Source organism: Macrobrachium rosenbergii, chromosome 11 (genome assembly GCF_040412425.1).
Source record: "Macrobrachium rosenbergii isolate ZJJX-2024 chromosome 11, ASM4041242v1, whole genome shotgun sequence".
In the NCBI taxonomy this organism is placed as follows: Eukaryota; Metazoa; Arthropoda; class Malacostraca; order Decapoda; family Palaemonidae; genus Macrobrachium; species Macrobrachium rosenbergii.
This window is the reverse complement of record NC_089751.1, coordinates 25,302,865-25,319,634: the sequence shown is the minus strand read 5'-3', so window position 1 is coordinate 25,319,634 and position 16,770 is coordinate 25,302,865. Positions and strand designations below refer to the sequence as shown.

Sequence of the window (16,770 nt, the reverse complement as noted above, 5' to 3'; positions counted from 1 at the left end):
TATAAACTCGTTGTGAAAATTTAGCTATTTTTTTTTGTTAATATATGACGTTCTCGGGAATCGTGGCTGGCCGTTTTGGGAATGTTTTTTTGTGTAAAAAAATCAAGATTCCGTTAGCTATTTTCTCTTGATTTCATCATAATATGAGCTTTACATATTTATATTTTATCGCCGTGAAGACAGTAGTAATTTGTATTCTTTCATGCCCAGTAGTTTTGATTAAAATACATTCTCTCCAGTTTTATTTACGGTCGAGTTTCATCCATGTTGCCGATGCACAATAATTTATAGTCATTAGCAGCTTGAACATTGTTTTCTCAGCTTCAGCTACAACTTGCAGCTTAAAGTTACTGTAGCAGTATATTTCCCTGCCAATCTTTTCTCCAAAGCAAATAAGGGTATAGTGTAAAAAATAAATCAGTCCTATTGTACAGTACTTAACGTCATTTGTAACATAACTACAGTAATTGTGTATTACCGTATGATGGTTGAAATACAAGCACAACAGTTGTTATCTGATACGATTATTAGCAAAACAACAGTTTCCCGTTTGGTTGTTTATGGCTGTACGTATTTACGCAAGAGTATAACGTTACTAACAATACTTTTATCATTCTCTTTTACTTTTTTAACTAGCAGATGGAATAAAGAGATGGAGGAAAAGAAGTTGGTCTATTGTAAGTTGGTCTCTCTTGCTGCCTGCGCCTGCGTGAAATCTAAAAATATTTTTCCTAAATATTTTCATATCAGTATTAATTGCTAACCCCATCGTAAACTCGAAATATCGTAAGTCAAATTGTCGTAACTCGAGCACTACCTGTATTTGATAATTGTCTTTTCTTTATTAACCAACTTGTACTGATTTATGGGATACTTTAATTCTAAGATGAGGTGCTTAGCTACTGGGTTTCGTGTATTCTAGCCTAACAAATGGCTAATCCGGCACCCTCCAGGTCCCAATGATGCTGGATTAGTGATGGTCAACCTGTATATATATATATAATTAGCAGATGCTTTAGATACATCTTTTGTACATCTAGTTGAATCATCAGAATCATAATTATACTGAAAATTATCAGAATAAAAATGATAAGGTGAATCATCAGGTACCTGAAACTCTTTGAATGAGTAATTATGACTAAAGATATCACTATCTTCTGGTCCATGGACACTTCAAGGCTTTTAACCTGAAACGCCTACTGGGCGTATATCATCGTCGACTAAAATTGTCTGTTGGGTGCCAAGTGGGCGTACCGTCACGTCGACTACAAAAAATTTCAACCTTCGGTCAACTTTGACTCGACCAAAATGGTTGAAAAACGCAATTGTAGCTAAAACTCTTACATTCTAGTAATATTCAATCATGTACCTTCATTTTACAACAAATTGGAAGTCTCTAGCACAATATTTCGATTTATGGTGAATTTTGAAAAAAAACTTTTTCTTAAGCCCCTTGCGGTAACTCGACCGAAAATTTCAGAAATTCTTTCGTCATTTTGTCGTAATTTTTGCACTGTTCTATATTAGCCGTTACATAAAGTTTTATATATGAAAAATGCGCAATTTCATGTAAAATACAGCAAAATACAACCCATGGTTGTAGCTTTTATCAGTTTTGAAATATTTTCATATAAACCACGATAACTGCCAAAATTTCAACCTTGGTCAACTTTGACTCGACTGAAATGGTCAAAAAACGCAATTGTGTAAGCTAAAACTCTTACATTCTAGTAATATTCAATCATTTACCATCATTTTGCAACCAATTGGAAGTCTCTAGCACAATATTTCGATTTATGGTGAATTTTTGAAAAAACTTTTTCCTTACGTCCGCGCCAGAAATTCTTTCGTCACGTTGTCGTAATGTTTGCACCATTTTATATTAGTCGTTACATAAAGTTTTATATATGGAAATGTGTGCAATTTCATGTAGAATACAACAGAAAATAACTCATGGTTGTAGCTTTCATCAGTTTTGAAATATTTTCATATAAATCACGATAACTGCCAAAATATCAACCTTGGTCAACTTTAACTTTCGAGGAAATGGTAAAAAACGCAATTATAAGCTAAAACTCTTACATTCTACTAATATTCAATCATGTACCTTCATTTTGCAACAAACTGGAAGTCTCTAGCACAACATTTCAATTTATGGTGAATTTCTGGAAAAAAAAAACTTTTTCCTTACGTCTGTCTTGTGGTAACTTTCGGCGAACATCTCAGAAATCCTTTAGATCACGTTGTTGTAATGTTTGCATCGTTTTACATTAGTCATTACATAAACTTTTATATGAAAATGTGCGCAATTTCATGTAGAATACAACAGAAAATAGCTCATGGTTGTAGCTTTTATCAGTTTTGAAACATTTTCACATAAATCACGTTAACAGCCAAAATTTCAACCTTGGTCAACTTTAACTCGATAGAAATGGTAAAAAAACGCAATTGTAAGCTAAAACTCTTACATTCTAGTAATATTCAATCGTTTCCCTTCATTTTGCAATAAATTGGAAGTCTCTAGCACAATATTTCGATTTATGGTGAATTTTTGAAAAAACATTTTCCTTACGTCTCTAAAGTGGTAACTTCGGCGAACATCTCAGAAATTCTTTCGTCACGTTGTCGTAATATTTTCACCGTTTTATATTAGTCGTTACATAAAGTTTTATATATGAAAATGTGTGCAATTTCATGTACAATACAACAGAAAATAACTCATGGTTGTAGCTTTTATCAGTTTTGAAATATTTTCATATAAATCACGATAAATAGAAAAAATTCGACTTTTCGGTCAACTTTAACTTTCGACCGAAATGGTCAAAAACTGCAATTGTAAGCTAAAACACTTACAGTCTAGTAATATTCAATCAATTAGCTTCATTTTTCAACAAATGGGAAGTCTCTCGCACAATATTTCGATTTATGGTGAATTTTTGAAAAAAACATTATTTTTTCGTCCAGCGCATTCACGAATTCATGCATCATTTTGTGATAATATTTTCTCTGTGTTACTTTGATCGTTTTACAATTTGTTATATACCAAAATCATCACAATTTAGTGTACAATACAAAGAAAAACAAAATAACCCGTTAGCTTTAACCGTTTTGCTCACAGCGATTTGTATAAAATTATATATGAAACATTTTTTTGCACTGTCATATATATCAATATTTATATATGATAAAATGATATTTTTTCATTTCTGATGGTTGCATACTAAACTTCAGGCAATGACAAAAAAGGAGCCAGAAATGAACTCTTAATCTTAAAAACTAAAGCGTGCTGTGATTTTTTGAAAAAAACTTTTTCGGCAGCGCTAACTCACGAACGTCATGGCATACGGGGAGACGTTTTTGTAAATAGAGGCTCGGCGTTTAAGGGTTAATAACACACTTATTTATATCACAATGATTAGGTAAACTTGGGCAATCACATGTGTTATTTTTTGAACTACTAGAACAAAGGCCAGATACATCAACCCACAAGGAATTTACCTATTGTGGTTGCATTAGTTATATCTTGTAACCATACATAACTTTTTATCTTCTATTTCCATAAGCAAACAATTTTCCATTTCTTGCAACTTAATACAGGTATTTCCCCATTTACGGTGGGGTTAGGTTACAAAAACCCCATCTTTTCTTGAAAAAACATGAAAGGAAATTAGCCTAACCTATGCTACGGTATACAGTACAATCTACACGTGTATACAGTAGCATAGCCTACACTATACCCACAGCCTACCAAGGTTTTGTGACCATTAATGTATTTTTATATAGCAACTTCTTTACCAGTTTTTACCGCATTGTACTACCATAAACGAGATAAAAATGTGTTGGCTATGTGTCAACTATAGACCTATGCTAACCCAGGTGTTACACTCGTATCCATTTGCAAAAGTCAAACGGGCTATTACAGCTGTATTTAAGATAAAGGTAATAGTAATGAAACTGTTATTTTACTTACGGAAAACATTTATACCTTATTATTATAATGATATATCATTGTAATATGTATAAAAAAAACATTCGTCCCGCCTGTGGTGAAAAGTGCTTCTTAGAATCAGCTTAATCAGCCTACTGCCAAAAGATTTAGGAAAATATTTTTTTTAGCTGCTAAAAGAAATGATTGTATTAATGGAATTATTATTATTATTATTATTATTATTATTAAACATAAATGTAAAACGGGTATACAAAGGTAAACATATATACTTTATGTTAAAAGTAAAATCCTTCACAATCACAAAAGAGTTGTTTCCTGCCAATTCATTTGTTTACCAATATAAACTCCGTTTCTTTCTCTCTCTCTTACTACTGCACATATCCTTCAGTGAAATATGAATTACTGTATCACAAACATAAAATCATGAAAGTTCACGATGCCTTCGAATGATTGCGTGCATGCCTAAGTACGTTACAAATTTTTTTGCTTTGCTTGATTTACTGTACCACTTTTATTACAAGCTTAGTTTATGCAAAGTATGATTAGCACACAATAATAAACAAGAGAATATTTCATCTCTAATCACCAAAAAATTATTCAAAATGCTAATTTCGTATGTAGGCAAGACAAAACCCAGGTTCACCGACGGTATGGAATCGAGTGTTGCGCGTAGTATGTACCCTACGGACTTGATTGCATTTATAATTTGGTTTATAAAACTATAAAAAAATTAGAAAATGCAGTAACAATATAAACGAGAATACTATAGCATAAAATATAAACAAAATAGTGTAAGAGAGTGCGTTACTGTATTAGGCATTAATGTAAACATGCCTCACTTTGTTCTCTCTCTCTCTCTCAGTACTGTGCATACATATCCTTTAATGAAATATGAACTACTGCATCATAAACATAAATATGAATTACTGTATCATAAACAAAACTTCAAGTAGTTCATGACGCCATTGTACGCTGCTGCCTGTGCCCATTGCTCATCAAATTTAAAATATTTTCAATATTGTCGTATCGGTATTACTTCAGAACCATTGGAACTGGAACCCCATTGTAAACTCGATTTATCATAAAAGGAACCATCATAAATGGGGATGTACCTGTAGTATATATTCTGTTGTAAAAGGAGCTACTTATATCACTTGTAAAATACATTTTTCCATTTCTCTTTGTCTCTTTCAATGGAAGAAACACTGTAAGCTTTCAAACATGACTGCTGAAGCCAGGTATAGCCACCAAGATTGGCAACCAATCAATTACAAAGTGCCTTTGACAAGTATGCCTATCTGTTCCATCCACATGCCTAGTGGACCACCTGTAACTATGCGTCTGTGTGCATGATGAATCAAAACACATCAGATCTAAGAAATAAAGTCAGCTGTTTCTTAGAATCCTGTGAGTGACTGTCCTTACAATATACAGAAGAAGTTTAGCTAACCGAGACTTATACAAGAGTCAAGTGTCTTTACACAGAGGGAAGACAACCAAACATCAATGAGAAACCAAAGGTATAAATACAGCTCTACCATGTGAAGACAAAAAGATGTTTAGGATAAATAGTGAATAAGTAAGTGAGTTTTGCAAAACACTCAATATTTTAGCAAAAGGACTAAGAATGAAAACATTCTTTGGAATCGGCCGAACCAGTGCATGTCGTGTTTCAAAGATGAAGGATAAATGTAGGATTTAACAATTATGCAAAAGTAAACAAACAGAAGCAAAGACACACTAAAAGAACATACAACTGAGGATTGCTGATCTTACAGTGTCTTCTAAATCCTACTAAACCATAACAGCAAAGACGGCAAAAATAACATGCTCCTGAGTGTAAAAGCATGCTGATCGAAAAATTAAACCGTGATACAGGAACATACTGAAACATTAGCAAATCCAACTTATTGGTTACATGAATGCTATAATGTACTTATAAAATAATATTCTTAAATCTAGGATGCTACAAAAACAATAATTATGAATATGGAATTATGGTACCTTTTCCATGCGATCGATTTCTTCTCGCCATCTGTCATCTCGAGGTGAGAGGATGGGACTATTTATATTCTGGTTGATAGGTCTAAGCACTTCACTAGGTGACCCATTACCAGAGGTTGGACTCAGCAACTTTTCATAAACAGACCTTAAAAGCCCTGATGACTCTCCTAATTCAATTGAAAGTTCAGAAAGAGGCACAGTCATTGACCGGAATTTAGGTGACCTTGATGGACTCATAATCAGTCTTCGTGTCTGGCTTCTAAAACTGCTGTATTTCTGTGGCACATTCTCTAAATTTTCATCAGAAAATTCATATTTCTTATCAGCTAATCTTCGGCGACGAAAAACACTGAGTTTTTCATGGCGGGTCTCAGAAATCTCATCAATGAATTCGTATTCCTTTTCAGCTTGTTTTATACTTTTTTCACCACAAGTGCTATCACTGGAACTCCTGAGAACCATTCTATTTTGTTGCTGGGAATGTGGAGGATTGAAGTTTCCTTCATCTGTCTTAACAACATTAGCACAGCCATAGTAAGGTCCATTTTTCCATCTCTCCCCTAAGCTCACAAAATCCCTGAGATCTGAGCGGCTAAGTCGTGAATCTTCACTAAAGTGAGAACATCTAGTTGAATCATCAGAATCATTATCATTATACTGAAAATTATCGGAATAAAAATGATAAGGTGAATCATCAGGTAACTGAAACTCTTTGAATGAGTAATTATGATTAAAGGTATCACTATCTTCTGGTCCATGGACACTTCCAGGGCTTTTAATAACACACTTATTTATATCACAATGATTAGGTACACTTGGGCAATCACCTGTATTATCTTTTGAACTACTAGAACAAGGGCCAGATATATCAGCATAAAGATCCTTCCTTACCCTAGTTGAGCTATTCCGCGAGGGCACATTTCCAATAAGAATCTCCCACTCTCTGTCTTTATCGCTCATTGTACTGCCACTTACACTGTATCCATTATTTAAAGTAATTTTCAAACTATTTGAGCATGTATTTCTTTCTTCCTTTGCATGGGGGACAATTTCTTCTTCACATACACTTTGTACATCAGCATCAGCCTCAGCATCACTACTTGAGCTGTCTACACCATCATATTCTTTACCTGGAGTAGCTACACAGTTTCCACCCTGCTTACTCACGTTTACTGATCCAACCCTGGACCTATTCTGCTCCCTGTCATCATCACTTTCTTCAGTTCTTTCCTCTGAATCAATACGATTGAGTCTAATGCCTAAAATTTCAGTCTCAACTTCCTTCATTTTTCTGTCTTTATTTTCAAGTTCTACACTGAGAACATGGATAAAATTACCAGCATTAAGTACAACAAAGCCTTCACGTTTCATTTGGACATTTGGCAGGAATCGGGGAAAAGGAGGTACCATTTCAAAACTGGTATGAACTGTAATTCCATGTTGCAGGCAGCTGAAGCGAGCACAACTGTTCCAACGCTCTGCTAGATCTGAAAAAGTAAAAAGTTTATATATATGTATATATATATATATATAAAAAGTAAAAATCCAAAACATCTTAGTTCAATATGTACACATGCTCACAAAGGGGGTAGCATGAACTTATTTTTCTATTTCTGAAAAGTTTACTTATGAAACAATGGATCATTATATAATAGAGAAGTAATGCTTTTTCACAACAACACCAATGTAGAAGTAAGTATTGATTTAGACTGATCTCTTGAACCTAACTGCAAATGCTGAAAGAGCACAAGTAATAAAAAATCAAAACTTTTCAAGACATTTTCAAAATTCTCTCTGCATATAATCTATTTCCATACAGAAGCACAAACACACTAACCACCTGGTTTATTATCTTATAAAAATGTGTAAGTCACTGAAAGGTGAACTATACTAAATCCCCTCTTTCAAATAATTGGGAAACCAGACTCTCTTCCTTCAAATACCTTACTCTGAACTTTCCAAAGCTTTGCTGTCAGTCTTATGATTAATAAAACTACATCAGAGTTTAAAGCAGAACAGCCAACCTTTTGAAGCCTTTTAATCAGCAAGGCCTATCAGAAGTGCTTGGCCATCTTCAGTTTGGTAAAACAAACCATTAACACAATCAAATGTTGTTACCTATACCAGATAAGGTTGATTAAGTTTATCTCTTAATTAAACATCATGTTCTTATTGCTTTCATCTTGTAATAGCTAAGTAGTGCAAGTTTGTCTTGGATAGGACCACATTCAGAGCAAACAACTGAACATGACCTCCCATGTTCAAACTTGTCAATAATCTTAAATTTCATCACATGACTCATCTCCTTCCTAACCTTAAAAATAGAAGTGTCATAAAAACAAACACACAATACATGAATAAAATGCCCAACAAAGGATACTAAACAGCCTCAAGTGGCAGATAGTGTTTATCTCCTCTCACATAAACTGCTTCCACACTAAGTAAAATTGTTTGGCAGCACAAGATAATGTTTATCATAACCAACAATACATTTGTCAAATAAGGTACCTATGGTATTTTACATGTCGTCTGATGGTGTTAAAGGGGTTTCAGCAAAACAGCTGTGATCAGCCAGTCACTGCAAAATATTCAAGTATTGCAAAAAGGCTCAACTAGTGTAGAAAACCAGTAGTAGGTAAGCACTGTATATTAAACTATCACCCATTTACACAGATCAGTTTCACATTGATGATAATTAAAACCTTCATTAAAAAACTAAGGAACTTCAACTTTACTGCAGATGTTGCAAATGGTCACACAAACACACACTAACTATACTATATATATATATATATATATATATATATATATATATATATATATATATATATATATATATATATATATATATATATATATATATATATATATATATATATAATATAATTCACGGGTTTCTCTGTGGAACATACCTACCCATTATTCGTGGAAAATTCGCCCATTCACGGTATTTTTCAGAGAAATATTCACTAATTACTGTATTTTCATATAATTTTCATGAATAAATGGACTTTTTGTGATAAAACTATTAAAATACTCAGGCATAAGCATTTTTACAGGTTTTTCTTGTGTTGAAACTATCAAAATGGGCAGTTCTAAGTGTTTCAGAGGGGTTTTAAGTATTCGCAGAATCTAGCTATTTGCCGGGGATCCAGTGAATACGCAGGGTTCCCTGTATGTATGTATAATTTATGTATGTATATATGTTCACTGTGTGTATATGTGTGTGTATGTGTATATATATATATATATATATATATATATATATATATATATAGTATATAATATATATATATATATTATATATAACTGAATCATGAAAATATGGAATGTGATGAATCTATAAATAAAGACAAAATCCACGAAGGAAAGAGAAACAATGGAGTGTGGCAAGGCCTCTCGACAGTCATCCTTTACTTAGCAGACTGAAGAAATACACATATAAGTTAACAAAGAAAGTTGATGGCAGATGGAGTTTACAAGGGAAAAAATTTGTATCTGGAATCCAACACAATTTAACAGGTTTTACAAAGGATTAGGATCAAATGTTCAGAAGCAGGGACAGGACAATTAAGATTATACAAGGGGTGACTGACCAACAAAAAATTTGATAAAAGTAAAACTCAATCGTTCTCTCTTTTTTTTAAACAATAACAATTTTTGCAAGATGAACAATTTTACAAATAAATAATTATATTAAACATACTGTCTGAACAAGTGCTCCCTAAATCCTTGCTACCATGCTGCTTAAGATATGACCATCACCCATTCAATTAATTCAGTGTCATGATGTTAAAATGCCACATAGCAGTCGCAAAGCAAGAGGAAAATGAAAAATTTAATAATAAGAAAAAGCCAAAATTTCATTGAATCATTCTATCCTAGCTGATTGGAAGGACTCGCTATGACAAGAAATTTATGGAAAACTTCGTAGGACTACAGATGCCCTAACAAGGAAACTTGACAGAAAACTAAAAAAACTTATTGATAGCAGCAACTGGACTAATAGTGCACATAATGATTGTGTTATAAACTTAGCAAGTAAACAAATAAGTGAAAACATTGTGAGTGCACTCGGATATGGTTTATCCTTCTTTATATCAAACAGACCCTCTGCTTTAACGATTGCGTCGTCCGTATGTATATCTGAAAAATATTGTGATCTCCCTCAAAATCATGTTTACACAATTAAAGGTATTGTTTATGGAGCTGCCAATGTTAAGCATGAAAGTAATTTCTCTGCTTGCTATACATAAATTTGACCGATCTTAAAAAAGACAATACAATCCACATCACAAAAGCTGATAAGTCGAATAGTATCGTAATTTTAGTTAAAGCTGGCTACACATCATGTATGCAAAGCCCTACTGGATGATGATATGACTTACAAAAAACCCTGATCAAGTCATACAAAATTTCAATAGCACAGTGAAAAAATCTTTAAAGATAAAAAAGAATTAATAGGTCAGTTGTCATTAAAATCTTCCTTGTCACCTTACTTACACGGATTAGTAAAAATGCACAAAGAAAATAATCCTATGCAACCTATTATCAGTACTGATGGCTCAATATGAAATATATTACCAAGCTTTTGTCCCCGTTACTTGTAACTATCTCTGATTCTTACATATATATATAATTGTCTAGATTTAGTTGATAAGTTAACAAAATAACTTTTTGCCCTACTGATAGATTTGTTAGTTTTGAGGTTTGTTCTCTTTTTACTAAAGTCCCTACAGATTCTATTTTAGACTGTCTCAGTAATGAACTAATCCATAATCAATTACCTCTAACTGTAAGTCATATTATTTCACTCACTAGGTTGTGCATTTGTGATTGTAAGTTTATATTCAATAGTGAATTTTACCAACAAATATTTGGTATGGCAATGGGCAACCCTTCATCCCCACTCCTCTCAAACTTGTACATGGAATTCTTTGAAAAACAATATTTACCTATTGTCATTTATACTCCTTTAAAGTGGTATAAATATGTTGACGATATTTTAGCTGTTTTGCCTGCTGATATTGATGTAAATGATTTACTCTCTAATTTGAATAAACAGGTACCATCCATTAAGTTTACTTTAGAATTAGAAAAAGACAACTGCCTCCCTTTCTTAGATGTTTTAATACATAGGGAACCATTTCAATGCAAATTCAGTATTTATAGGAAACCAACCAACAACTTAATTCATGTCCATTTTTATTCTGGCCATCACCTTAATATCAAAATATCTATTTTTTTTACAAACTTTGCACACTGTCAGTTCCCAGTATTTGGATCAAAAAATTGAATACATAAGAAAAATAGGGTCAGATTTATGTTAACCTTCACATATACAGATATTCGTTATTATAAAGCCCACATAAAGTTTTATGCTGAAAGTAACACAGATTAAGAAACCCCTAAGGACATTTTTAGCTTGCCTTATTTTAGTGGTTTTGAAAACATAATATCATTAAAATCTTTTAATGTTAACCTCGTTTTTTTCCTATAACAACACACTAAACGGAATGTTAATAAAAAAAACAGCCCTAAAGAAAAAACATAATATATAAAATTCCATGTTTGGACTGCCCCTCTTATTATATTGGCCAGTCTAGCAAAAATTTAGATTTATGTATTAAGCAACATAAGTATTCAGTCAAAACTGGACAAACATCCAATGCTATATTCATTTATTTAAGTGAAAACTCTCACAGGATAAATTGGACTGAAAGTTCAGTGATTGCCAGATCGAAAGATTTCTCTTCATGAAATCTTTTGGAATCCGCTATTATACAGCTTACTTCCAGCTGTAATTTTAACTTTGGCCCTAGCATGTATTATTTTGACCCCTGTATTAGAAAAATGTTCAAGAAAGATAAAATCACTGACTTAATTACAAATTAGTTACCTTATATATATTTCTATGTACAGACAGTCCCTGGTTTACGACGGTCTCGGTTTACGGTCTCGTTCTGAGTTCGAGTTTCTGGCGCTTTTCAAATATATTCATAAAAAAATATTTCCTGGGTTACAACGCATCTTCCATGTTTCGATGCTGACAATGCCCGTCCGACAGAAGAAATATGGCTCCAGAATGGCAGAATGGTCAATTTTGGAGGGTTTTCTGTTGAAAAACTCAATGTAAATGCAGGATAAATTGTTTTCAAGGCACCCAAAGGAATAAAAGTAAGGTTTTTTACGATTTTTGACAGTATTTCAGGCGATGCCAGTCCAACGACGATTGGAAGAAATATGCATCCAAAACATCAGAATGGTCAATATTTGGAGGGTTTTTATTATGAGAAACTCAATATAAATGCAGGATTCATTGTTTCCAAGACACCCAAAGGATTAAAAGTAAGGTTTTCTCAAGATTTTCGCGGTATTTTGGGCGACACCAGTCCGACGCGATCAGAAGAAATATGCATCCAAAACAGCAGAATGGTCAATATTTGGAGGTTTTATTATGAGAAACTCAATATAAATGCAGGATTCATTGTTTTCAAGACAGCCAAAGATTAAAAGTAAGGTGTTCATATTTCGGACGATGCCAATGATCGGAAGAAATATGCATCAAAATAGCAGAATGGTCAATATTTGGAGGTTTTATTATGAGAAACTCAATATAAATGCAGGATTCGTTGTTTTCAAGACACCCAAAGGATTAAAAGTAAGGTTTTCTTACGATTTTCGACGGTATTTCGGACGACTCCAGTCTGACGACGATCGGAAGAAATATGCATCCAAAACAACAGAATGGTCAATATCTGGAGGGTTTTTATTGTGAAAAACTCAATATAAATGCAGGATGTGTTGTTTTCATGACACCCTAAGGAATAAAATTAAAGTTTTCTTATGATTCTCGACGGTAATATTTGGGATGACTCGGTGTCCAATGCATATGACGGAAGAAAATTTACATTCGCGGATTTTTTCATACAGCAATATTCACTAAATTACTGATTTTTATTTTATTTTCATGACTAAATACATTTTTTATGATGAAAAAATTATTTACTAATTTTAAAATATTAATATTAAGTAACCACAGCAAAGTATCGATAAAAGTTAAATTAAAATCCTGTGAAATCATAAAACTGCTTACTGATGTAATCACTTCATTCAACCTCTCTCTCTCTCTCTCTCTCTCTGTTCTCGAATAATTCACGAATAATTTCACTTCTGAGATTTAAGTAAGGCCAACTGCCCATATCTCTCTCTGTATTGCATATATCCTTCAAAAAAATATCAATTACTGTAAGAAAACATAAAAATATACTAAAATCCCATCATCACTTGTGTGACAATTTTTTTTTATTGCTTTTTTGTAGGCTTATGATGATACCGGCTAGGGGGATTAGAAGTAGCCAATAACAGAGCTCGTAGCAACCCCTTCTCTCCATGACGATATGCTATTGGCTGGCAGGACTGACAGTAGCCAATAACAACTTGTAACAACCCCCTCATCCCCTTCCCGCCCTCCTTGACGACATGCTATTGGCAGGAAGGGTGGGATTTTAACCAATCACAAAACTTGTACCTCACGGGCTTTGCATACACTAAAAAGAGGGTGCGTAGTATCTTTTTTCTCTCTCTCACCGACAAGAGAGAGAATGACTGCATAAGATTTTTCTAACAAATTTGTGGGAGATGACGACTTACTACGTTTGTATGATATATAAATGACTTACCTAATATGAGCTAATTTTCAAATATTAATAAGATTAAATAATAATAATACAGTATACTGAAATTACAACATTTATGCATTTTCAAAGCAGACTAAGGGCAGAAGATCAGTTTCTCGCTTCCTTCTTTCCTCTCTCTCTCTCTCTCCAAAAGGTAGAATGAGAAATGGATAGATATATTATAAATCGATAGTAAGTTCAGCCCTTCACTCTCACAGGAAAAGATACTGCTAATTTGAGTCTCTCTACCTATGCCCACTGCGTGTGTTCATGGCGCTTTAAACGTGCTTGGTAAAAGTAGTGGTAGCCTTCATCTTTGGAAGACAAAGAAAAAAACAATTTTTTGTTGTTAGTCACAGTAAAGAGAAATGGATTAACATTCCTCCAGAGATTAAAGAGATAAACTCTCTCTCTCTCTTGTGTGTGCCAAGAATGGCACATGTAAATTCTCTCTCTCTCTCTCTCTCTCTCTCTGGCTGACTAGTGTTTAAGATGACCTTGAAAAGATATTAATATAATTTCTCAGTAGTAACAGGATAATAATTTCTCTATATTTGATGTAGGATGATCTCAAAGTAAAAATGGGAGAGCAATGTAGTTCTGTAAAATTCCAAGTCTTTTTCTGGTAGATAAGTGGTGAGTCTCTCTCTCTCTCTCTCTCAGTAGAATGGTAAAATTTTGGAGGGTTTTTCATGAAAGACTCAATAAAAATGCAGGTTATGTCATTTTCAAGATAACCAAAGGATACTCAAATGATTAAAAGTAAGGTTTTCTTATGATTTTTGACGATTTTTCCGGTTTACAACGATTTTCGGCTTACGACACATCCACGTGTTGTCAGAAACGGAACCCCTGTTGTAAACCGGGGACTGCCTGTATTTGAATGTTTACTATAATTTTTTTATTTGTAAAAGTGTTCATCTTGCAAAAATTGTTAATGTTTACAAAAAAAAAAATTATTGAGTTGTATTTTTACAAAAGGATTTTGGTGATCAGTCACTCCTTGTATAATCTTTTAATTGTCCTGTCCCTGCTTCTGAACGGATGATCCTAATCCTTTGTAAAACTCTTAAATATTTCACCCTGTTTTGGCAGTTCTACTAATTCTTCAATTGTGCTGGATTCCAGGTGCATATTTTTTCCTTTGTAATCTCCATCTGTCACTTATATGAGCTTTCTTTGTAAACTTTATATTTCTTCAGTCTGCTAGGCAAAGGACAACAGTTGAAATGCCTCGCAGTACTCCAATGTTTCTCTTCCCTTCATGGATTTTGTCTTTATATATATATATATATATATAATATATATATATAATATATAAACAAACACACACACACACAGGCAGTTCCCGGTTAACGGAAGGGGTTTCGCTCCTGGCCAAGCGCTACTAACCGAAAATTGCCGATAATTATGGTAATAAATGGCATTGACAACGTCATAAGCACCAATAATCCACTTATTGGAGCCGTTAATCACTTATTGGCGCCGATAAACCGCATTCTATGCATTCGTATGTTTAATCTATTTTTTTTTTTTTTTGTAAATGTTCACCTTACAAAAATTGTTATTGTTCACCAAACGGAGAATTACTGAGTTGTAATTTTATAATTATCGGAACCTGAATCCAAGATTGAGGACAGCTGGCGCATATCCAGTGACATGCCTTTCCAATGGCAGTCATTGGTCGAAGCCTGGGAACTAGCAACAGGTTCAATAGAGCAGGCAGTAACCCATGGGCACACACAGCCAGCCTCCCTTGGACCTCCCAGTATGTCTTCTCCCAGGACGAGGCCAGCGGGACAGTGACCTTTGTCAAGGAGAGCCAATGGGATGGGAAACCACCACCTCCACTAACACATCACTTGGTACTTTGTCACAAGACACTTTGTCGTTGAACACTTTGTCCACTAGGACACGTAGGGATGCCCTCATCTCTGAAACTGAATTCACCACTAAACTTATCTTCTTATCGAATTTAGATTTGATTCCAGATTCTTGGCTGGCAGTGGCATCAGGGTCTGAAGCACCGGAGCTAGGCACGGGGGTGGGTGGAGGAAGAGAGGAGGGGGACTGAGGATGGGAGAGAGTATGTCCTGGGGTAGTGGGAGAAGCAAGACTGGAGTCTTGCTTAGGCTTAAGAGGAAGAATCTCTACTCACAGAGGCCCTACTTATGGCATGAGCCTTCCTAAGCTTATCTTTCTCCAGTTTAATAAGATGGGATTCAAACCTCTTCCAGCTACAATCATCCCAATCCTTGCATTCAGAACATGTACTCTCCCTAGAACACACCTGCCCCTACACTTAGTGCACATGGTATGGGCATCATAGCAACTCTTAATTAATCTAGTCTTACAACCCTCGCTACAGAAACAATGGCTGGAAGCACTAGAATCTGACATGGCTAACTAACAGGAATTAAGCTAGTGCAAAAAGACAAACCAACAAAAGCCATGGCTTTAAAACTAAAGTGAATACTTCACCAATCTTCAAGCAAGCTACGAAAACAACTGGCAAATCATGAAAGCAAGAGCTCAGAGAACGTGTTGTCGAGAGTGGGGCATAAAACAGAATGACGCCGTTGGTTTCTGTCGCTCCCTCACTCCAGTTGCAGTGTGCAGGACCTGTCACACTCCACTTTGCAACTGACGAGCTGCTGTGAATTTTGAATTTAGGATGCTGTGCAAGCATACTTGTTAGCTAAGTAATTACTTGGTAAGTTACTTATATAAAAATATCAGTCAACATAATAATACAGTATAAATGGATTCTGTAAATGAAATAATAGTTTCATTAGCATTACCTTTATCTTAAATACAGCTGTAATAGACCATTTGACTTTTGCAAATGGATACTATGAGTGTAACACCTGGGATAGCCTAGGTCTAAAGTTCACACAGCCTATGCACTTTTACCTTGTATGTGGTAATGCAATATGGTAACAACTGATAAGGAAGTTGTTGTATACAAACACATTAATGGTCACAAAACCACGGTATGCTGTGGGTAAACACAGGTAGGCTACCTACCTACTGAACTGTGTCATTTACAGGCGGTCCCTGGTTATCGGCGGGGTTTCCCTTCCAGACAGCGTGACGATAACTGAAAATCGCCGATAATAGCGCAGATCCCAATTATCG

At 34.4% G+C, this 16,770-nt stretch overlaps 1 protein-coding gene across 3 annotated transcripts in view; it reads right to left on the bottom strand.

The window, feature by feature from the left end:
- The window catches only part of LOC136843254 (uncharacterized), a 189,127-nt gene that overhangs the window by 116,820 nt on the left and 55,537 nt on the right, over positions 1-16,770 (bottom strand). For all 3 annotated transcript variants that reach the window (XM_067111374.1, XM_067111375.1, XM_067111376.1), the window contains exon 6: positions 5,954-7,440. In XM_067111374.1, coding sequence (XP_066967475.1) covers positions 5,954-7,440 — 1,487 coding nt within the window. The remainder of the gene's footprint in view (positions 1-5,953; positions 7,441-16,770) is intronic.